This window comes from Pleurodeles waltl, chromosome 4_1 (assembly GCF_031143425.1).
Source record: "Pleurodeles waltl isolate 20211129_DDA chromosome 4_1, aPleWal1.hap1.20221129, whole genome shotgun sequence".
Lineage (NCBI taxonomy): Eukaryota > Metazoa > Chordata > Amphibia > Caudata > Salamandridae > Pleurodeles > Pleurodeles waltl.
Window position 1 is genome coordinate 409,839,103 of NC_090442.1, and position 24,434 is coordinate 409,863,536.

The 24,434-nt window shown below is 41.4% G+C and overlaps 1 protein-coding gene across 9 annotated transcripts in view; it reads left to right on the top strand.

Moving 5' to 3' along the window:
* Positions 1 to 24,434, top strand: part of PPFIBP1 (PPFIA binding protein 1) — a 736,231-nt gene that overhangs the window by 650,743 nt on the left and 61,054 nt on the right. For all 9 annotated transcript variants that reach the window (XM_069228637.1, XM_069228638.1, XM_069228632.1 and 6 more), the window contains 2 exons: positions 7,569 to 7,757; positions 8,465 to 8,644. In XM_069228637.1, the coding sequence (XP_069084738.1) occupies positions 7,569 to 7,757; positions 8,465 to 8,644 (369 nt within the window). The remainder of the gene's footprint in view (positions 1 to 7,568; positions 7,758 to 8,464; positions 8,645 to 24,434) is intronic.

Consider the following 24,434-nt stretch of genomic DNA (forward strand, 5'->3'; position numbering starts at 1 on the left):
ATTAACTAAGTAATTCTGTTTCTTTTGTTATCTAGACTCTGTAGGGGTTATATGCAATTTTATGTGATCTACACCTAAGCAAAAGGTAATAAAGGAAGCGATTTTCCTTTGGTTTATTATTTACTGTAGTCATGGCTGACTATGCAAATCCTCAGATATTGTGGTATGCAAATATCATCCCAAGGCCTCTGGTTGCATAGAAGAATATTTGGGTAAAAGAATAAGCAAGGTGGTGCTACGAGTGCAGCTATCTAAGATCTCTCTCTCTCACTCTCTAAAAGGAACTGCAAAACACTAGTTAGTCTGTCTCCATATTGTGCTTGTTCAGTATTCAAGGCTTTCCCTCAGCTTTGAATTCTCTTCAGTGACAGTGAATATTGAGGTTTTATTTTTGTGACCAGTGTATGGATCAAGGGCTTGTCAAGAGTGACCTGTACCATATTTTTCAGATATCAAACACCAAGAGACTTTAGACAAAACCGAAGGTTAGCCTACTCTATTAATACAGTACAAATTAATAATTCAGTGAACTGACTTCAGAATGGCTATTACCATAGTCATACCTGTCTGGAAGCGTACATACATATATTGGTGAGCTGCCAAAGTACTTCCTGGGTTGCACTGGTATTCTTTTCTTCTCTGTATGAATGAGAGGCATTGTAGTGCCAAGAATGACAACTTGCATGCAACATTTACATGGGATGTTTTAAACATGTGCATCTTTTTTAACTTGGTGAGCGGCAGTGTCTTCCATTAATGCAGTTTAGTCTTTGCAAGATTACTCTTTCCTCAAATGGAAAGCAGACGTGTTGCGATGGGAATGCCCCCTGCGTGTCAAAAGCACTTGTACCCCTGCCCTGAGAGGCAGTTGCTTGTGAAACTGATATCCTGACTTTTTGTTTGACCCTAACATCACACTAACCTAGCGTGTGCCCAACCTTGTAAGTCTGTCCCTGGTAGTTTGAAATCCAGAACATGTTCTGTGACCTGGAGGTCATATGTTCAAATGACTACTATTCATGCCTCAGGTAAGTGAGTGGGTGTGGGTGTGTTTGTGTGTTTTATTTTTGTTTTTTCAAAAACTGAGTATTGGGACCAGTCAGATCTATGTTGGATACCCTTGGTATAGCATGGCTCAAACAGGAGGGTGGATACAGCTTCTTCCAGACAGTGAGGGTGTTGACTACATACTTATGGCTATAGGGTAGAGTCCCAGGCAATAAAGTAGAGGAGGATCAGGATAGGATTCCACATAGAAGTTCTATGAGGTCCTTATTTGCAAGTGGCGGCTGATTACTTCTCCTTGAGCACTCGTTTGGCAAATGTTAGGGATGAAGGATTGAATAGCAGTTTCAGTTGTTCAAAGTGAGAAAGTTTCCAAGCAGGGCCTGTCCTTTCGGCTATCCTAGATTACTGCTTTAGGAAGACTGCTGTCATCTAGGTTCATTGTGCGCTCAGTTGTTCCCTTGTTTGGGACACTCCTATTTGGTTGATGGTATATTCTACGAAGCATCATTGCTACCTGCTTTGAGCGCCATCACCTACCACAAAAGCGAAGTCTAAGCAACAGCTAAAAAATGACACTTGAAAAAGAACACCTTAAATCAGTTCCGAAAACTGACTGTGAATCCACATGCTGTATGTAACAAATATCTTCTAGTTTCAAGTTCCTGTCCAATGAAGTAAGTGCTTCAGTGTACTCACAGGTCTGCTCTGTGACCAGGGCTGGTGTCTGCGTGACAACATGCCTCCTAGAGGTGAGGAGGCATCACCGAAAGTCTGCACTTTTTGCTGAAGGTGCTGAGGGGGTGCCTACAATCTCTGCTTGCTGAGAGAGAGGGAAACGGAGTACCTGGCCTTCCTTAAAGAGAGACTGTCTCGGAGGAGAAGCCCAGTTTGTTCCTGTGTGGGGGAATAACCGGCAGGGCTGACTTTAGGGCAGAACAACAGGTACATCAGCACCTGGCTCTAAGTTCATGGAGTACTGTGTTTAGAATTAACCTATAGGTTTAAAATTGCACCACAAAGTTCCTTGTGTGTTCAGTTGTTTTCAGGCAATGATAAAAAATATCAAGATAACTCTTCTGATAAATGTTCCTGCTGAAAAGATCGGACTTTTGTCTAGTGACAGTTTTGACTCATCATAAAGTAGTTCAGTGGAATAATATGCCCTCTGCAAAGAACTTCCATCATGCAGATCACCAAACAGTATTTTATGTGGATGGCTCTGTGGGTTACTGACTTTGTCACTGATATGCTCTTGTTACATCCTGCAGTTCATGAGTTATATTCCTAACATAGCTCAGTGACCTATGAACTGTCATCAAAGAACTGCATGTAAACTGTATGATATAGGTCAAAATGTTCTGTTTTTCCCCTGCCTTTCATTATCCTAATGTTGCTAAAAAAGGGTTCCTTGGGTAGAAATACATTCTTATTAGAAAAGCCAACACAACCACTGTGGTACATAGTAAATACAGTTTGTGTTTCTCCAGATCAAACACTCTTAAAATAAACAACCTACTTCTATGATTCCTATACCTTGTAATCCGTGTTGTCTTACGTAACATTTTCTATAGACTGATTTACACACATGCTTTCATCTGTCTGTATAATATATGTTTGATGTGAAGTGCTCCAACACCCTACACTGGTATGAGTAGCGTTATAACACAAATGAAAAGAATGTGGGAGAGGGGCTATGGAGAGATGAGGGGCACTGTTGGAGGGTGGTAGTGATGGAATCAGTGGAGAAGGAAGTCAGGGCCCCCAAAATAAAGACTGTTGCACCAGGAGCCACCAGCACTAAAGCTGGCCCTGATAACTAGAGAAACCAAACAACTACAGTTAAGTAACGCTAGCAGCGCCCCTCAGTGCAAGCATCATGAGCAATCGGCCACCCGCTATGACTTAGAGAATGGTGCTGCTGATGCCGGAGTCTGAAAGCTTTAGCACCACCGTTGCAGGATTGACACGGAGGCCACATCTGCCAAAGACATACACTATGTCAACATCGGGCCAGAGGCTGCTTCTGCCATCCCAGCATCTCGTCTGCACCTAGCCATTAAAGACCACTACACCATAAGACCAGAGCTGCCACTTTGAAATCTTCCAGATGTCAAGTTCTGAGGGAGACTGCTGACCCCTATAAGCCAAGTACCACCACTGCACACACGTCTCTTGCACAACTGCAGACTGCAGCAGCTGAATGAGAGTGACCTCATGGCTATAAAATTGTGTGGACTGAGAAATGGAGTAGCAGACTGCGGCCTGTGGAGCAAATTTGCAATGTTTACTGAGTAACTGCAAAGAGGTGAAAGTGAAATGAACTGAAGGGCACATCTATGCCTTGGGAGCGATTGGAGTAAACTGCACCTGTGTCTTGTCCAAGTTATTTTCTCGGGATTATAGATGCTTGACAATTCCATTAATGAGATCAGGGTACCAAATTGTGCAGTGCCACAATGAAGATTACAAACAGAATCACCACCTTGTGTCTGATTTCCCCAATTGCTCTATGTAGTAATATGTTGTACTGCATCATTAATGTACTTTCTTTCAATTCAAAAGTTAAAAGCTAGGCTGGACAGTATGGTTGTGTGTCTCTTGGTTGCTTGTTGAGTTCAGACTTCCTGTACTCCGTGCTACCTCCCTGAAGATCCTTTGGCTGCTCAGTCTCACTACTCTGAAAGTCAAGTACACAAAGAGTGTATTTAGCATAGTTTGTAGAGCCATAGTAGGACATACCACAGAACACCAGCCTCAATTAACATCAGCTACCATGATTGGGGCCCAGTAGCCTCTGAGTTAATTCAAATGCTCACAGTAAGGTGTGAAATACACTGTATTGGATGACAGCTTAGTAGTGTAAAAACAAAGTAGATACTGTAGAGTTCCAGCTAAAAAAGGTATTTCTGAATATACTTCCTTTTATAAATAGCACCTGTAAGGCCCAAATAATATGACATTTGTAAGGACTTCTCTTATGAAAGTGGTACATTTTGCTTGGGTCTTTATGTCGTTGCACCTTGTTGCACTTTTATTTTTAAAGTAATTGTACACAAGGACTTAAAATATTTAAAAGTAACACATTTTCATGCATACTGGTCACATTTAAAGCAACCTCCATGGAAACAGTAGAGAAAAAGAGGCAAGGTTATTTTAATTTTGAAATGAGTACAGTTGATTAATAAGAGTAAGAGGAGTTGTACACCAAAGGTGGTGGACGCTTTGTAGCGAGCTGTGCACCGGGCCCAATATCCCCTTCAAACCCAGGATTGGGAACATCTGCTGAGACATGGTGACTGGTGACAAGTACAATCCAGGGGAGCTACTACTGAAACTCAACTCCCCGTTCAAGGAGAGAACCGCCACGAGCTATCTGCGGCCCCGGTGACACTGAAAGATGGCGGCCAGGGTGACTCGTTCCTGTGCTGGCCCCGCCACTTGCCAGGTGCTGCAGTGGAGTGCCTGACCCCATACCTGGGACAAATCTTTCACTGAACTTGGCGGACCTGGAGACCTGGTATCTGGAAATCCCGCCTGAGAAAGAGAAGCCTGGGATGGTGGCCCAAGTGGGGCCTGTGACTGGGTTCTGTGACTTCACCTGACGGGGAGCTCTAACCACTTCTGAACACATAGCAGTATTGCATGAATATCAGCTATTTACCTTCTGTGCCCTTGTGCAGCCCTGTGTGACTTAGAGGGGCTCCGATGGAGTCAGCCAACACAGGGGAGATACACAGCATCGGAGAAAGCAACGGCATGGCAGCCACATGTGAGGGCCACTGACTGATGAAGACGCGACCTACCGGCTGTGAGACAGTGGACCGAGGCCCCATGCTTTGTACTGCCTCTTAGATGCGAGTGACAAAAATATTGGGTACCACCACTTATCTCTTATGGCCCCCTTCTTCAGTGATCCAAAGCAATGCATAGTGTTACACTAAGAAGCTGCCCATAGCACAGTAGTAGGCAAGTCGCCCTCTTGCAACAAACATGGATGAGAAACACCAAAGGAAGGAGGTGTGCCTTTGACAGCTCCTTGATATATATATATTGCTTATTATGTAAATAGAGACCACAGATGCTGTAAAGGAGTATCCACAGACAGCTGCACTTAAAGTGCACAGAGAGTAGTACTTTGCCCTAAGGAAGAATGCCCATTAATTAATGGCTGCCATATAGCAACACACTAATAACCAACTCGGAGGGAGTGGGACCCTGTATAGGAGAAACTGCAACCACAGAGGAGGCGAATAGCTGCGCTCCTCGATCACACCATCCCAGACACCATTGCATCGCACCCTTTCTCAAGTGCTCCGCTTCCTGAACTTGTTAATTTACATACTATACACAGGAATCCAGATGGCCCCCTAACCGAAGCAAATGCACCCTGGGCATGACAGGCAGCAGGAATAAGAGAGCAAGCCGTTGAGAATTCTTAAGACAGCCTAGTTCAACCATTATGATGAAAGACAAAGGTGCAACGAGGGACCTTGGACCGATCATGGCAGGCAGTGCATCACCAGACACCAGTTTTTTACAGACATTTACCGCCAGGCTTTTCAAGAAATAAAAGAAGAAATCTAGGCACTGAAGTCTGATCTGAACTCCTGAGTGATTTCCAAGAGGTGCGGAGAAACATGACTGGTCTCGGGTACACAATCTCAGGGTTGGAAACTAGATTCCATGAGAAATTACAGCATCGTATGCAGACTCTGGAGGAGCAACACATCCTCCTCCAACAAAAATGTGAAAATATTGAGAACAGGTCACACAGAAACAACATTCGTATCAGAGGAATCCTATCACAGATCTCACAGACCAATCTCCTGACCTATGTGCAAAAGTACTTCGATACTATCAGGGAATCCCTAAGAGGCTCATAAATTAGACTGGATCATACACACACACGGTGTACCAACAACAAACACCTCAGGGGCCTAAACCCCTACAGAACTATTCCCTAGCAGTTATACACTAAGAGAAATACGAATACATAGGTTTTAAATTGCCTATTGGACTGATTTTAAGATCTAATGACGCCCATTCCTATACAAGCCAAAGAACACATCTTCAATAGACATACATCATGAGCAAACCTAACACACTTACAGTACTTACATATAATCTACGGCCACTAAATAACCTCACTAAATGCCTGAATGTATATGGGAAATTGGAAAACTCAGAAGCAGATGTATGCTTGTTTCAAACTTTGCATTTATTGACAAAAAGACCAACACAGATTACCCACTTGGTACTTACCAATACAATTTTGCGCAAATGCTTGTACCAGAACGGCTGGCATCGCCATATTGATCAAAGATTAATTCAAATTCACTGACCTGAAGGTGAAAGCGAATAAACAGGGCATATGACTGACCACGATGGGGAAGTGAGCACACTCAGATTACCCTAGCCTCTGTCTGCGCCCCAAATGTAGCTCAGAAAAGGTTTATTACACTGCGGTGCAAGTAATAGTACACCTTTCAGGGCCTCCTATTATCCTTGCAGTGATTAAACTGATGATGCACCCCACGTTGGATAAGTCACATCAACGATCTTGAGATACATCCACTCTTGCAGCTACCACCAAGGCTCTACTTAATGACCTGGGCATTATTGATTTGTGGTGCTATAAACATCCGCTAGTGGTTAACTATTTGCACTTCTTTGCTGCACACCAAATCTATGCAAGAGTCAACTGTATTTTGGTAGGCCGGAGCCTGATTTCAAATGTCCAAGAAGTGGAACAGTTTCTGCAGACTGAATTAGACCATGGCCCGGTACAGCTTGAGATACAATGGGTTAATCTAGACAACAGGCGAGTAGCTAAGCATGCCCTGAAGAAGCTGTAGTCACAGGTCAGCAAGATTTTTCCAGGAGGCTACCCAATTGTGACATATGAGAGGGGCCACACTAGTGCGACTACAAGAGGAACCGAAACAGTCAACCCCCATCTAAGAAGTTGGGCAGAAAATTAGCGACAATACATGGACAAGTATGGGCACTCAAATATGAGAACACAAATCATATATTTGGTAGGGTTGGAGCCTGCTTTAATGAGAGTGGAGATAGAGCTGGTGCCCTCCTAACAAGCTGAAAGCTGCAAGGACATGGGGTGATGTCATAAATTAAAGGTCCTTCAGAAACGATCCAATTTCTGAAGAGGGGAAACTATGTGCCTTTTTCATTTACAATGAAAGATATACAATGCGACCCCTCCAAAGCCACAGGCTTATTTACGCTCCGTAACCCTTCCTACTGTTACAGACATTGAGGTCAGATCTTTGTATGGACCCTTCTCTGTATCTGATATATTGAAGATGATTTAACACCTAAAGCTGAGGAAATTGAGAGATGCATGATCTTTTTATCTTTCAAGATTCAACACTGTAACATTTTTTATGTTAAGACGCTCCGTTTCAGTTGTGTTGGCAAGACCTCCTCACAAATTCAGTGTGCCTTTGATCAAAGTGAATGAGTGGATATACATTTGATTAAAAATGCACAATTTTTTAGCACATGGCCACAATTGTATTACTTATGTTCCTTTGTCATAGGTATTAGAGCCTCGTTTTAATGTTGAAACACTGGCTCAGTTGCTAAACATCCCACCCAACAAAACCCTGCTTAGACGTCATTTGGCAACGCATTTCAACCTGTTGATTGGTCAAGAAGCGCAACAACAGAAGCAAGAAGCTTTGGAGTCACCTGACTATGTTCTGCTGACGGCCACTGCTAAAGTGAAGGTAAGAGGAGGCCTGCTTTATGTTAAATATTTTGTCAGTCATTACATTTTAACTCGCAGACTATAGCCATACACCCCTTTGTTGTACACCATTTTGTTCAGCCTGTTGAATTCATGGTATTAGAACTAAGCGTGATGCTTTTGTTAAGCAACGGCTCTGCTCTAAAAGAAAGTTTCTTGTAAAGAGGCAATAGCCAAGGGCTACATTATTAAACAGGTTATTTTTCCAGAAAGAAACCGGTTGACTTTGGAAAGATAACACACCAGCTTTTACAAAGGTAGAGCTTACTCATCTCTCTATCAAATAGTAAAATCTATCCCAGATTTCAGAATGTATTACAAATATTGAAGTAATAGACACAGAAATGATTTACTTGAATTTGTTCCAGTCATAGTTATTGTGAATATTCTACAAATCTGGCTTAAATTAATTATCAACTGAAACTGGAAATTCATTATTTAAAGTGGTGCTTAAGCATAAGCTTGTTTGTATAATATTCCATAGTATTATTAAACTGTGTATTGGTCCTAACATTCAAATGCAGTAGATAACCTTATAATGATAGAGTATCTCGGTTGTTGCACATAATGCTGCTGTTGACTGCATTCTGAATGTTTCTCCGTGTTCTGTTTGTGTTTGAGTGCTTGTAAACATATTTGCCCCCTTATACCAATATCAGATATAATGTCTGTATCACTTTCTCCCAGCCAAAGAAGCCAGTATTTGGAAGTTTTGGAAGTTTGAGAAAAAAGAAGCAGGAAGATGGAGAAGAGTATGTATGTCCGATGGAACTGGGGCACTTGTCCGGAATAAATTCTGGAAAGGGGTATAAGCCTGGAGTGGATTTGAGGCTATATAATGATGAGGATTTGGACCGGCTAGAACAGGTGAGCATTTGTAACTTTCTCTTGGCTGAATAAATCCTGTGATAAGATAGTCCTATAGCTGATTGTACAGCGTATATCCAGAGATGTCTGAACAGGTTTTTTTTTAATTTTTTTTTTTAATATGTTTATTGAGAAGTACATGTCAATATACAGACTGTGTTAAATAGAGAAATAATACATCAAATTATGGCCATATATGAAAAATATTATGAAATATTAACTTCTCAGATTTCTAAACACAAAAAACAAAAAAACATTATACATATATCAGTAAATGCAATAATGCAATATGCAACTGTGCATTAACTCTTAGAAGTAGACCTATAACAGAAAATCTGGAAAGAAAGAATTATGCAATATGTATTAAACCATATATTATAGGTTGTTAGAAGACAGTGGAGATAGTAATATCATGCAAATCCACATATATAACATTTCAAATGGAGATATTCCTGCCAATTCAACAGTGTTGAATTGGTGAACAGTAAGTCCTACTTAAAATAACAGTGTTAATGGGCGAGATGTCAATTGTCTTAATAACAGCATGACTCAAAACAATAATAAAAAAGTCTTAATAAAGATAGGAGACAAAGAATGAGAAAACGTTTACGATTGAATATTAATAGAAAATGTATTAGCTAGAAAGGGTTTCCAAATTTGGATGAAAATCACAACATTATCTTGCAATCTGTAAATCAGCTTTTCATATGATGCCATGTTATACATTTCAATAAGCCATTCATCATGTGTAGGACGTTGTGGTGTTCTCCAATGTCGTAATATAAAAAATGTTGCTACAGTGAGTGCAATAGCAATCAATCGTCTTGTATGGTTTGTTAGATTTGGGAGATCAGTAACATCATGTAATATAACACATTTTTCTGTTAAAGGAATGGGCACATGTATAGCTCTGTGTATAGAGGAAGTTATAGAAGACCAGTATTCCGTCAAAACTGGACATTGAAATAAAATGTGTAGGATATCACAGCCCTCATGAGGACACCTCCAACAGGTGGAATGGTGTAGTAAACCTGCTGCCTTGAGTTTTTGTGGTGACCAGTACCAATTATGAAGAATTTTGAAAAGAGTAAATTTCATTCTTGCCTCTCTGATTCCTTTATCCATGTTCATAACAACATCCGTCCAGTCCTCATTGGAATACGCTACATTAAGTAATCCTTGCCATTTGACGTGGAGTTGTGCTAGTAATGGTGATGAATGTAGTTTATGTACAATGAGATTATAAAATCCAGAGACCGCTCCTTTCAATTTCCCCCAAGTTTTTAAGTATTGTACGACTGGGGAATCCTCAGGTATCCACGGAAATGGTCCTAGTCTACTAAGTAGAGCTTGTTTCAATTGTAAGTATTTCCCCTTTTGAGAGCTAGGGAGCTGAAATTCTATCTGAAGCATCGTAAAGGTTTTAAGCTGGCCTACTAAAGTGAATAAATGATCCAGCATTAGAATACCTGCTCTCTCCAATGTATCCCAGGAAATTGTCTGTTTCCCTATTCTAATATCAGCGTTATGCCATATGGGAGCCTTATTATGTAGCCTTGGATTACTCTTAAGGAGTTTGTGGGAGTGTATCCAAATCTTAAGCATAGACTGAATAATAGGGTTAGAACTTTGTAAAGCAGGTGATTTATGAGTATAAAACATTTGCAAACCTGAAGATACCTGTAAAGATTGCTTTTCAATGAGAACCCATAGTGGGGGGTCATCCTGTATTGGCCAAAGATAAACCAATTGAGATAAATGGAGGGCTGTATAGTAATGTTCAATGCATGGTAAACTAAGGCCACCAGATCGCCTGTGAGCAATCAGTTTGGAGATTTTGAGTCTAGGTCTCAGAGATCCCCAAATAAAGGTTTTAATACCTTTGTCAATGTCTTGCAGTATTGATATTTTAACTGTCAAAGGTAACTTACCTAAAACATATGTGAAACGAGGCACTATAATCATTTTCACTGCCTGGACTCTACCCCAAAAGGACAGGTTAAGATGGGACCATTTTTCATATTCTGACTTCGTTTTAGCAATGAGTGGATCTAAGTTATCTTGAATCATACGTTCTAAACCAGTGTTGATATAAATACCTAGATACTTCAGGCGATCTGCTTTCCATTGAAAATTGTAGCCTAAGATAGCTGCTTTTGTTGTGCCCCGGGACAATGGGAGAGCTTCACTCTTATTCCAATTGACTTTGTATCCAGAAATGTTTGAGAAGTGAGAAATAGTAGACATGAGTGCCGAGAGTGAAGTAGGTAGATCTGTAAGTGTGAGTAATATGTCATCCGCGTATAGAAGTAGTTTTGAGATGCCTGCTGGTGTAGGAATGCCTGCTATTTGTGAACACTGTCTTATTGCTGCAGCCAGTGGTTCAAGTGCAAGAAGAAATAAGAGGGGCGATAAAGGGCAACCCTGGCGGGTACCTCTTTGCACTAAAAAGGTTTTTGAAAGGAAACCCCCACAATTCACTTGTGCAGTTGGTGTCTTGTATAACCATTTAACCTTAGAGATAAAATCATCACCTAATCCCAACCTATGCAATGTACGGAACATATAGCTCCATTCAATGCGGTCAAAGGCCGTCTCTGCATCTAAGGATAATGCTACTCTGTCTTCTCCAGCATCCTTGGAAAACCAAAGTATGTGAGCCAAAGTGCGGAGATGGCTACGAGAGTTTCTGCCTGGCATGAATCCAACTTGAGAATTATGTATGAGTTTAGAGATAACTTGTTTGAGTCTTTTGGCAAGAATGGTGGCTAATAGCTTTGAATCTGTATTCAGAAGAGATATCGGACGATAGTTACTGCAGTATAATGGATCTTTCTCAGGTTTGGGAAGGACAGTTATGATAGCTTTATTTGAGAGTGAGGAGAGACTACCAGTTTCCTCTGCTTCTTTATAAACCTCATAAAGGACATCTATTGCTTCTGGTTTTACCCAACGGTAAAATTCCCCAGGAAAACCATCTTCTCCCGGTGCTTTATTGTATGGGAGACTGGAGATTGCTTGCGCAATTTCATCCTTTGTTATTTCGCCAGTCAGTATGAGCCGGTCCTGTTCATTGAGACAGGGGAGTGTTATTTTATCAAAGAATTCCTGTTCTTTGAGGAGGTCATCATCAAGTTCTGAACTATATAACTTGGTATAATAATCTGCAAACGTATTAGCTATTGCTTGAGTCTCAGTTATTAGTTTACCCTCAGGGTTATATATAGCTGGAATAGCTGTCATAGCTTCTCGCTGTTTTAATCGTGCCGCTAGTAAACGGCCTGGTTTTTCTCCTTGTTCATAATTGCGAGCCTTAAGTTTATATAGCATATATTCTGCTTCGGAAGTATATAGTGTATTAAGTTCCATCTTAGCTTTTTCCAATCTGCATCTGGAAGCTTCAGTTGGATTACTAAAATGAGTATGTGTCAGTGTTTTGATATCATTTTCCAAAATGGCCTGTTGTTCTATTCTGTGTTTATTTGTTATGGCAGAATCCCTCATAATTTGTCCCCTAATAGTGGCTTTTGCGGCTGCCCATAAGATTTGTGGAGAAGAAACTGATCCTTTGTTATCTTTCATATAAGTAGTCAAATGTGATTGTAATTGTGACTTTTCTGCCGGTAGTTTGTAGCGCGATATGTTTAATCGCCATGGTTTCCTACAAGGGCTTTTCAGACCCCAATCAAGCTGGAGACTGATAGGAGCGTGATCTGACAGTACAATTTCTAAAATATCACAATCTAGTACTTGTGGTGTAATAGAATGTGAAATAAGGAAGTAATCTATTCTAGAATGGGAATCATGTACTGTCGAGTGATATGTAAACCCCTTATCTGATGGATGTAGTAAACGCCAGATATCGATCAAACCATGATCTTCTCTGATGTCTCCGAGTATGGCTCTATCTCTACCATGAGTTGTGTCCAGGGGACCTGTTCTGTCTAAGATAACATCTGGCGCAAGATTCCAATCGCCTCCCAAAACTATTCTGGAAATTCCCATTTCTGTTAGAATTCTATTTAGATGAAGGCAAAAGGGGGCTTTAGTCCCAACAGGGGCATAAATGGAACCCACTCCTAATATATTGTTACCAACTTTAAGCTTCGCTAAAACAAATCTACCATCCTCATCTGACCATGACTGAAGTATTTGGCATTGCAGTGTTTTCTGTATTAGAATGGCTACACCACTTTTTCTAGTAGTAGTGTGGGATGTAGCATCTCCTGATATGTGAGAAGGGGATTTGCAGCTGTAAAGAATCTGGCCTACCCAATCTCGTTTTAATTTTTCTGATTCTATATCTGATAGATGAGTCTCCTGGATGAGAGCAATGTCAGTATGTTTGGAGGCTAAATAGGAAAGCATTTTCTTCCTTTTAATGTAATTAGTAAAGCCATTGACATTGAGAGAGACAATTTGCATAGGACTTGTCATGATAATGACTAAAAATGTTAGAGTATATTTGTACTGTGTTAAACAGTCAAAATGCTAAAAAAGGGAAAAGGAAGTAGATAAATTATATGGGAATGTGATAATGAGAACTTACTGGAGGGAAACAAAAAAAATAAAAAATAAAAATAAAAAAATAACTATCTGGAGTATAGTAAACCTGAAACCAATATGTGGAACTATAATCATAAAATATTGTTAACACTAAACTCTAAATGGTGTAAGTACACCGTTCTAAATGCTAGAATGTAAAAGAACACTGCAGATCAAATAATATGTATCTTTCGTCGGTGGGTCTAAGCCTCAATTCGAAACCTAGACTCTGGAGGGGAGGAAAGGAAAACCACTCATGGTAAATAAATTATAAGAAAAACCACTCCATGGAGTTATAAAATCTATCCAAGAGAAAATCTGCAAATACAAACACAGTACGAAATATACATGGTTATTGAACAGCAATATATGAGGATAGGAAATAAATCATATCCATCAGAATTAATAACTGTAGTAAAACACTAATAACATTATATTAATACATAGCATGTATAAATATACTCATCTAGCTGGATGAAGTGATAGTGGAAGGTTGAGCATCAGTTACTTTATTAAAAGACGTGGGTGACTTTAGAGGTGATCTCGATTTGTCTTTGGGATGTTCCTGTGTGAGTGACTTTACACAGTGGACTGCTTTATCTCTGTCAAACTGTTTCTTAAAGACATGTAATCTACCGGTGCAATGGCTTTGTGGATCTTTCTGTAATTGAAGCGGACTATTCATAGATGTTTTGACCAGTGGCATTGAGTCCATATGTTGGTCATCCAAACTGTCCAGGAAGCGTACCAGATCCTCAGGCTCTGTGTAATACCTTGAGTTCCCATCCATTGTGATCCACATTGTGGCAGGTTCTAAAAGACCATATTTGATATCCCATTTGCGAAGTCTTGGCCTAAGTTGCAGGAACGCTTTTCGTTTGGCATTGGTTTCAGTGGAGAAGTCTGCAGCAATAAATACTTTATGGCCTTCCAAGTCATACGGACCATGTTTACGAGCAGCTGTTAATATTTGGCGGACCTGTTCATGACGTAAGAGGCATGCTATAATCGATCTAGGTCTAGATTCAAGAGTTGAAGTTGAAGTTCTTCATCGAATTGACTTTTTAGCTCTCTGTAACTCAAGGGGATGCTCAAAAGATATGTTCAGTAGCCGCGGTATTAACGTTACTAGCAAGTTCTTCACATCATTATTGGCTTCCATTTTTTCTGGAATTCCATAAAAACGAATGTTATTTCTTCGGATTCTGTCTTCCAAATCTATAACTTTTTGTTTTAGGTGCCAGATATCCGGACCCCAATACTCTGCATTATCTAATTTCTCTTCCAAAAAAGTGTTTCTTTGATCTAAAATTTCCACTTTGGTATGAAAAGAGTTTAGATCCATCCGTATTGTCTTCATTTCTGTTGCGAGATCTGAAATTTTTACATCCATAGATCCCAATCTTTGTCCCACGGCAGAGATCTCTTTTAAAATAAGGTCCATAGAAGCAATGTCTTGTGGGACAGTAGTAGACGTGCCTGGAGGTACAGTGTTCCCTACTATTTGTGTAAACAAAGGCTTTCTATTAGATTTTCCACTGGCCATACTGTTATATTTTAATGTTAGAGAAGACAATAAATAAGTACAGCTTAGTAATCAAATATGATATCTAATTGACTCACAAAGTAGGTAGATATTAACACTGTAAATGGTGACAGACATCTGGGATTTTAAAATTATGGCTATATGTTTTCAAGCAGGTGTCGCTGAGAAACAGTGCATCAGAAATGTTGTGAAGTTTTCGCCTGCCTACCCAAATTCACTTTACCCCCTCTGCTGATAGGAATTCTGGCGTTTATGTAATTTCGTAGTAGAGCCTGAATTGTCAAATTTAGAAAAATATCTCAGAAGTGAACGTTTATATGCTTCTCATACAGCTGCCTTTCGACATCCAAGGAAAGGAATTTCACATATCTCTTCAGAAACTGTCTGTGTTTCCTGATAGAATGAGTAATTTTCACAAACTCTCTCAGCTGTAGGAATGGTGTACAACACTCACTTGCCAAACTGTATTTACGCCACACACCTGTAGACAAGAAATTCCTGCGCTTACATAATCACGTAATGGATCCTGAACAGTTAAGAGAAATACCTCAGAGTTGAGAGTTGTCAGAGGCTTCTCTTAAAGCAGCATTTTCACTTACCTCACCAGCAGCTGGCTGTGTTTCCTGACAGAATTAGTTTTTGCCACAGACTTCTATCATTTAAAAAAAAAAATGACTGAATGCTTTCAGACAGGTGTCCCTGAGAATCAGTGCATCAGAAATAGTTCACATGTTTTGCCTGCCTGTCCAAAATCGCTTTACACCCTCTGCTGATTGGAATTCCAGCATTTACTTAATTGTGTAGCAGACTCTAAACTGTCAAATGAAGAGAAATACCTCAGAAGTGAAAGTCCATATGTTTCCCCTACAGCAGCCTTTCAACTTTTAAGAAAGGGAATTCCACTTACTTGTTAAGAAACTGGCTGTATTTCCTGACAGAATGAGTAACTTTCACAGACTCTCTCAGCTGCAGAAATGGTGTACAACACTCGCTTTCCGAACTGCATTTGCTCCACACACTCATCTGACAAGAAAATCCTGTGCTCACACATTCAGGTAATGGAGTCTGAACAGTTAAGCAAAGAGAAAATACCTCAGAGTTGAGAGTTGTCAGAGGCTTCCCTGTGCTGTGTGGAGAGTTCAACCAAAGGTCAACAGTAATTTAATTCCCCTGGTGCAGCCTCCCAGTTTAAACATGAAGAAAGCCCCTTATCTCTTCAGCAGCTTACTCTGTGTCCTGACAGAAAGTGTTGTTCTTTGCCCAGCTGAGGGGCCGTGTTCAGGTGATTTGTAGCCAGGCTTCAATTAAGAACTCTGTTTTAACTGGCATTTCTTACTTTGAAAATAACTTCAGAGTTATGTCGCTATTATCACATGTATATTTCCTTTCATTGGACTCCAAGGCGGCTTTTTGACAGCTGTTTGGGAAATCCCTCTCCCCTGGAGCCTTGGAGCTCTACATTGAGGTGGCCATTTCAGACGGCAGCCAGACTCCGCCCCCCCTGAACGGGTATTTAAACTAAAGAAGAAAAAAACATTGAAAACGAAACCGTGCCATGTGTAGATTGATCTGTTCATCGAATCATGCTATCAGAAGAGCAAATTTTCTTATACCCGTTTCGAAATAATGTATTTTAAAACTTTGACAATGTACAGGTACTTGATCTGATTAATTTATGTAACAGGCAACACCCTTGGCACTAGTTCTGACGTGAACACTACTGTCCTATCCCAGTGTGTGTATAAAATTGTCTCTGCTGAAGCTGAATCTTGAGGCCTCTTAAATCATGGTAAATATTGTTGATACAATCCTTCTAGAGGCGAAGTTTTGTGTTTGGTTCTTGTTTCATGTTCATTTTGTGTCCTCCCCCACATCCCCTTCCACTAATTCACTCATTAATTCCCATCGGATTTGACCCTCCACCACTTACTCTCCCTGACTGCCTCCGCTCCCTGCTTCTAGCCTTCCCTGTGTCCTCGCACACACCTCCTTAGGTCTCTATCCCTAGTGCCTGTTTCCTGCGAAGTTTCCACGCTTCCCCCTCATCTCCCACTTTCCCTCCCCTATGCTTTCTCCTCTCCCTACCTTTTTGCCTGTCCCTCTCCTCTCCCGACCCTTTCTTTCTTTCTCCGTACTTCTTTGGCCCTATCTCACCCTGTATCTCGCCCACCTCCACATATCTTCCTCCCACTCCTAGCTCCCTCTTTCTTTCTTATATTCTCCTTCACAATCATTTGCCCTCACTCTTATATCCGTGCACTCCCTCCAGCTCACTTTCACTTCACCCCCCACCTTCACTCACTTCATTCCGACCTCCCCCGTCCCCACTCTTTCCCAGCTCTTACTATATAGTGGTAACTAGTTTATTCTCGTCGATTGACTCTCGCCTCTATTATTTTATCCACTGACATTATGTTTGACTTAAATCTTTCTGCTTTGTGTCGGACCATTTCATTATTGCGGTTCCTTGTAAAGCGATGTCATACTGCTGTTTCTCTGGTACCATAAATGTTTGTGGGAAAAGGTGATATTTTCTGAAATCTTTTTGGGGCTACTGCCTGCATTTTCCATAAGAGGTAAAGACATGGAATTGTTTAAAGATACTTTGGAGAAGCTGTGCTGCAGATAGTGTCTTTCACTAAAAGAGGGACATGTCCCCGTTTAAAAGAAGCAGTGTTGCAGACAGTAAAGGTGTTCCATTAGCAGAATGGTGTACCCAGTGCTTGAAATTGAAAAATAGAAGTTTCTGAGAAGTGCTGGTACTCTTCCTCTCAAAATAAAAAAGTGCCGGTACTCAGTACTGGACCGTACCGGCCCATTTAAAGCACTGGGTGTACCGCCTGAAGAAGCACAGGCTGGGAAGGTGAAACCGGCCCCTGATGGGAGCACCGCAAGCGCGCCCCGAGGGCCGCTAGACTCACTGGGATGGTGGCCAAAATGCCAGTGAAATGCACGCACTGCATTGACGGGTGTGATTGAAGCGTCCTATTGTAGACGAGGGGCGTTGCAGTGAAGCGTCCTATTGTAGACGAGGGGCGTGGCAGTGACGCGGCCAAAAGGAGGAAGCTGCAACAGGCTCAGTGATCGTCGGCTGCGAAATTATTTTGGTTTATGGAAGTGCTGCACTTGCTAATCATTCGATGTTCAAAGTAATTGCATACTTGTGGTACATATTAATGATCGATGTTTTTAGATCATTCTGACGCGGCAGGGTTTTAAATTCTTTGTGCTCGTTTCTTATGCAGAATAAAGCTGGTATTTGTGCCATTTGTAGACGTTGGTGATAGCTGTAAAATTAGTTCTGCCTCATCTGCGAAAACGTGGAAAGAAATTTGGAAACGTTTGAAAATTTAAAATACAAGTATTATACCAGTTCCTGAAATGTAACCAACATTGTGATCTTTCAGGGACTTTTCTCCCACTCGCCAATGATCGCCTTATGTACTCCCTTCTAAATGATATATACTTTCGCAACAGTGTAAGAGAAGAAAGAGGTTTTTAATTCTAAATCTGTTTTGTGGGTATTTTGTACCTTTACTACAAAAGGTGATACAGAGCAGTGTGGAAAATTTCGAATTGTACTTTTTATTTTATTTTATTTTTTTATTTTATTTTTTGCAATCTAGGGTGAGCACACAAGATGTCAAACTAGTGAACATTGTAGGTAGGCGCATCCCACAGTAGCTCTCTTTTGCAATTAAAACTTTCATACACATTTATTATATATCAACACAGACTTGCATATTAAATGCTACATTACACAGTATTCGATGTCAAACCCCTCCCATCACCTCTGTTTTTGTTCGGTTTGGTGTTTGTCATCATCCCCAGGCAGCCCAGAGACCAAGGTCCTTGAGAGACACTTGCTATTTGTGCTGTGTGGCTGCATCAGTGTGTAGTGCATCCTCCTCCACTTTTATGCACACCTCACAGCCTTTGGCGCTGTGGTCTCTGGGCAGTTAGGATTTTCACACTATGGCTTTCTTTTTGTGCAGACCTATGGTGACAGAACTTAATGAGGGTGTTTTCCATTCCCATCCTCATTCTTTTGTCACCTAAAGCCCTACCGCTCCTCTCTGGATGCACAGTCTTCGACCCCTTGGGTTGGATTCCACATGGCATACCTACTTTTCGTTGTCATCCGGTGTTTATCCATCTTTCTTATTTGTGTTTTTCCCCATCTGATGGCTGGCCTTTTAAAAATTACCCAATTCTGTTTGATAATCCTGGAGCTCTGACTTTGCTTCCTGGCCCCAAAGCAGAAATTTTTACTTGAAAATTGAAACCATGCCCAGTGGCTTCCAGCATGCACATCTTATGCCATGAGGGGATGGACTTGTCTTTAAATGGTGGCCAGCAATACCCAAATCAAAAAAAACAAAATGTTTAGATGACGGAGCAATGCATAACATGTGAATCCAGAAAAGATTCAAGCTGCAGAACAGATTAAATGCCACAGGTAGTCTTAGTATATAGAAAGGGTCTGACACATACATCGCATCCAACCAGTGCCAATTTCTCTAAGGGCCGTATTACTTTGATGCTCAAATGTGAAAGTGGAGTTACAGATGGCCATGACAGACAAGTCAGGAATTGAAGGATCCTTATGGGGCTTGGACAATTAATACAACTTGTAGAGGATGATTGTTGGACTTTTTTGATTATGCAGGGTCATCCCCAATCGTTTTTTCCTCCTGCCTCCTATTTTTTTCTGACCTGTTGGCTTTTGAACTCTGAGCACTTTACCACTGCTAACTAGTGCTAAAGTGCATATGCTCTCTGTGTAAAATGTATGTAATTGGTTTATCCATGATTGGCATATTTGATTTACTAGTAAGTCCCTAGTAAAGTGCACTAGAGGTGGCAGGGCCTGTAAATCAAATGCTATTAGTGGGCCTGCAGCACTGGTTGTGCCACCCACATAAGTAGCTCTGTAATCATGTCTCAGACCTGCCACTGCAGTGTCCGTGTGTGCAGTTTTAACTGTAAATTCGACTTGGCAAGTGTACCCACTTGCCAGGCCCAAACCTTCCCTTTTCTTACATGTAAGGCACTCCTAAGGTAGGCCCTAGGTCGCCCCAAGGGCAGGGTGCAGTGTTTGGTTAAGGTAGGACATATAGTAATGTGTTTTATATGTCCTGACAGTGAAAGATTGCTAAATTTGTTTTTCACTGTTGCAAGGCCTGTCCCTCTCATAGGTTAACATGGGGGCTACCTTTAAATCTGATTAAAGTGTAGATTCCCTTTGGGTGCGGATGGACATGTGGAGTTTGGGGTCTCTGAGCTCAAAATTTAAAAATACATCTTTTAGTGAAGTTGATTTTAAGATTGTGTGTTTGAAAATGCCACTTTTAGAAAGTGGGCATTTTCTTGCTTATACCATTTCTGTGACTCTGCCCGTTTGTGGATTTCCTGTCTGGGTCAGTTTGACAGTTGGGCTGGTTGCACCTCACACTAGACAGTGACACAAAGGGAGCTGGGGTGTAGCCTGCATATCCTGATGAGCCATCTGTGCTAGGAGGGAGGCGAGGAGTGGTCACTCACACCTGAAAGGGCTGTGCATGACCTCACACAATGCTGTCTCCAACCCCCTGGTGAGTGGCTGGGGCCTGGCCTGGGCAGGCAGGATTTCACATTCAAAAGAGATTTTACTTTGAAGTAGGCCTACTTCAAAGGAGAAATTGGGTATAAGAAGGGCACCCAAAACCACAGACTTTAGAAACACTTCTGGAACCAAGAGGAACCTCTGCCTGGAAAAGAGCTGACTAGCTGAGGAAGAAGAGCTGCCCTGCCTGTGACTGTGCTTTGTGGAGCTATCCTGCAGTAGCTGCTTCTGCCAGAGTAAGAGGGCAAAGACTGGACTTTGTGTGCCTTCCATCTTGAGAAGAAATCTCCAAGGGCTTGATCTAGAGCTTGCCTCCTGTTGTTTGAAGTCTCAGGGACAGCAAAGACTTCTCTCTGCCAGCACCTGGAGTCTCTGGAGAGACTCCTACTCTGCCCTATGGTGCCCATCCAGTTCCTGGGACCCTGAAAGGAGAAGCTGGCAGCCTAAAGACAAGAAAAACCACGCACAGAGCGCCGTGCGGGGAAAAGATTGATGCAAATCCGATCTGCGCCTGAGAAAAACGACGCACCGCCGGCTCCGCAGCTGAGAAACGACACTCACAGGAAACGCGACCGAAGAATCGACGCACGGAGCAGGAGAAACGACGCACAGCATCGCTGACGGAGGCTGGGAGATCACAACCTGCGCTGCGTGATTTTCGGATGATCGTGCAGCTGGATTTTTGACTCCAGTACCGCTGTGCGGAGTTATTTTTGACGCACACCCACACGTGCGGGGTTATTTTTGACGCACACCAGGTACATTTTCACTCTAGCAGCGCTAGTGTGTGTTTAAAACTACTTAAAGACTCTTTTTGCATTTTTATTGATAACTTGACTTGTGTATGGTGGATTTTGTCATTATGGTCTTGTTTTGTTTAGATAAATAGTTCCTATTTTTCTAAACCTGTGTTGTCATTTTGTAGTGTTTTCATTAAGTTACTGTGTGTGTTGGTACAAATACTTTACACCTAGCACTCTGAAGTTAAGCCTACTGCTCTGCCAAGCTACCAAGGGGGTAAGCAGGGGTTAGCTGAGGGTGATTCTCTTTTACCGTGACTAGAGTGTGAGGGTCCTTGCTTGAACAGAGGTTAACCTGACTGTCAACCAAAGACCCCATTTCTAACAACGATAATTAAAGTTTATCTCTGGTCCACATAGAGAGAGAAATAATTGTTTACCTTGAACCGTGAATATATTAAATGTAGTTGGATACTATGTGAGAGAGGATTAGCTGGTAGAGCCACATGGATATCTCTCTTTTACTGGCAGGTAGCTCAAAGTGTTAGGTATAACTAATGGCAAATTCAAATTCTGATTGAATATTAAGTAGCGGGACACACTTCTGGCTAAAAAATGAAAACAGATGGAGTTCCAGTTGCATCTTTCAACAGTTTGAAACATTTGGACAAGGCCAGTCCATGGAAAAGCTGTGGTAATTGAAGATAGTCAGTCTCCTCAGCTCTACCACTAAGATCTCCCTATTAAAGTCTTTGAATGAGATTAGGTAAATCTTGCAACTGCCACAGACCAAACTGATTCCCACTGGGAAGGGATTTCGAATAGTTAATAGATTGGAAAATGAAGGTTCTCTGTACTTAGAGACTGACTTCTCAAGGGGTACACAACTTGAATTTGTTAGCTTGAGAGAATGGAATGGATGGGCTTTATTCAAAGTAGGTAACAAAGCAAGGCCTCATATTTAGCTTGAAGTGTCTCCAGTCCTTGGGCACGTGGTCTTTGAGGCCAGGTCTAAGGCTGGGATTGTTCAACACAGTTTTCAAGTCTGAGCATTTTGGTGTCACATTCTAGATGGTAATTAGGAACTGTGGTAGTTTCCCTCTCACCACTGCAATCATTTCTTTTCTACCACTGCTTGATTTGGATCTGAAGAGCAGCCCTAAGATGTTGAGATCTTATCATATTGGTGACAGTCTTTTTTTTCCAGTCAGGCTCTTATTTTGTGTTTCATTTACCTCTAGATTCAGTCAGGAGTTCTTTATAAATCTTTTCACAGTAAACACGTTTTCAGATTTTGGATTAGTTCTTTGCTGCCCTCGGTATTGGGATTTCCATCAGTCATGAAACTTGCTACACTTGTTCATCTCCCCTCACCATTTGTGCTGTTCATCTAGGGCCAAGCCCTTCATGAATAGTATGAATATTTTGAGGTGATCACTACATACGTTTTTTGATGTATTCCATAATCATTGTGCACGTGGCCTATTGTTTCTGAATCACAGATGAGAAGGTGTTGTCCTGGGTATTTCTGTGTGGGTTATTGCAACCTGAACCAGATCTATAGGGTATCAGCACTAAGTTAAAGATAACATATATTCAGAGCACAGTGTAATGACCATACTTCAGCATCTCATAGTGAGACAGGTGTTGTGGGATTCAGGTTCAAGATAGGATTCTCTCATTCATGATGGAGATCAGATGAGGGTTGGAATTAGGGCATTATGAAACCCAGGTCAACTCCGACGAGGGCAGTGGAGCACTAGGCAGAGTGGTGGTATCCTCCAGATGTCCTATTAGCTCTGTAATCCTTCCTCCACTAATAGTTCTTAGAACTATTTCAGTGCTTTTAAGAGGCAAATACCTGCATGGTTTCTTGATGGATCTCTTCATTAGCTATGGTCACGCATTTACTGTTCATCTGGCAGGGATTTGCCGGATGTTCCTTTATGGTGGTCTTTTTTTTAGGGACCCTCTCTATGGGCTAGTGGCTGGTATGACACCTGATCTACTATGTATTTATTATTATTTTTGGGGTCTGGGCTAGAGGCATCCCTGGCTGTCGTTCAGTACTTATGTAATCAATAATCGCATAAATAATGCACATTAATAACAGAATGAGGGGCTTACGCCAGCCTCCTTCTGCCATTATTGTTTTGTTCTAGTGTCACCTGCATTCTTGCTCAGCCCACGTGGAAGGACACCCAAAGTGAACAATTGATCCACCCTACTCAACTAGTGGCTATTTTATAATGCCAGTCACATCTTCTGCCAGCCCACAGGACAGGCATTTGGTATTTATTCTATCAACCAGCATGTGTGACAGCATTTTGCCTCATTACTGTAAATGTCACACGTCTGGAAAAGTGACAGGTGAAGGAGGAACTGTAAGGAAAGGAATCCACCTCTGAAAACACTCCAGCTGCAATAATGTTTTGAGCAAGTTTCAGATGAGGACATGGATGGTCTACATTTCTTTCTTCCTCCTGACACTGTTGTCAGATTTTGAGACCCATTCCAAGCCCAAAGCTGTCCAGGTTCAAGCCCAAATTCAGCCCAACGCAGGCTAGTATCAGACCAAAAATCAACCCAAAGTTGCAACCCTCAAAGTATGAAAAAACAGCCGTCCGGAAACTGACCATAATTTTAATTTCTCTTCAGTATGCTTAGGATGAGAAGAGTTCCAATTCCGACCATAATTCTAACTTCTGTTCAGAATGCATAGAATAGGCAGGAGGAGTTTCAATGGGCACCCATACACTTCTGCAGTTGTCCAACTTCTATTTATAATTACTGATTTTGAATATTGGTCTCTTCTGTGACCTAATTGGCACTTCTGCAGTTACAAATCTGAGCCTGGCCATGATGAATGAGCTTTCAAAGAACCTATCTTAATAAAGTCCCAAAATGTTGAAACTCTTTAATATGGCTCCTAAAAAAAAATATTTAATGGATCTTGCAGGATTAATACCACACAATGAGACACATTTAAATAAACCACTTTGGAGTAAAAGCAATATCTGATAGAGACTTGTAATTGCAGATTCCTTACCTTAGAATTTTCCCCCAGGCTTCCTACCGGATCCGAAGATTTTTCTTCAAGCAATACCCTTGCGCGTCAGTCGACTGTAGGCGTCGTGGTTGCCGTGATGACGTTTTCTTTCCGTGCCATGCGCTGATCCGAGAGAGCTACCCTCTGCTATTTTTTAGCCGAATTCGACCATTTTGTCAAACATTTTTGGTGCAACACTTGGTGCGTCGAGGATGTCCCCGAAGATCGGGTTCAAGCCGTGCAAGGACTGCCACCGCATGATGTCAGTGACGAATCCTCATAGTCTTTGCCTGTGATGCCTCGAG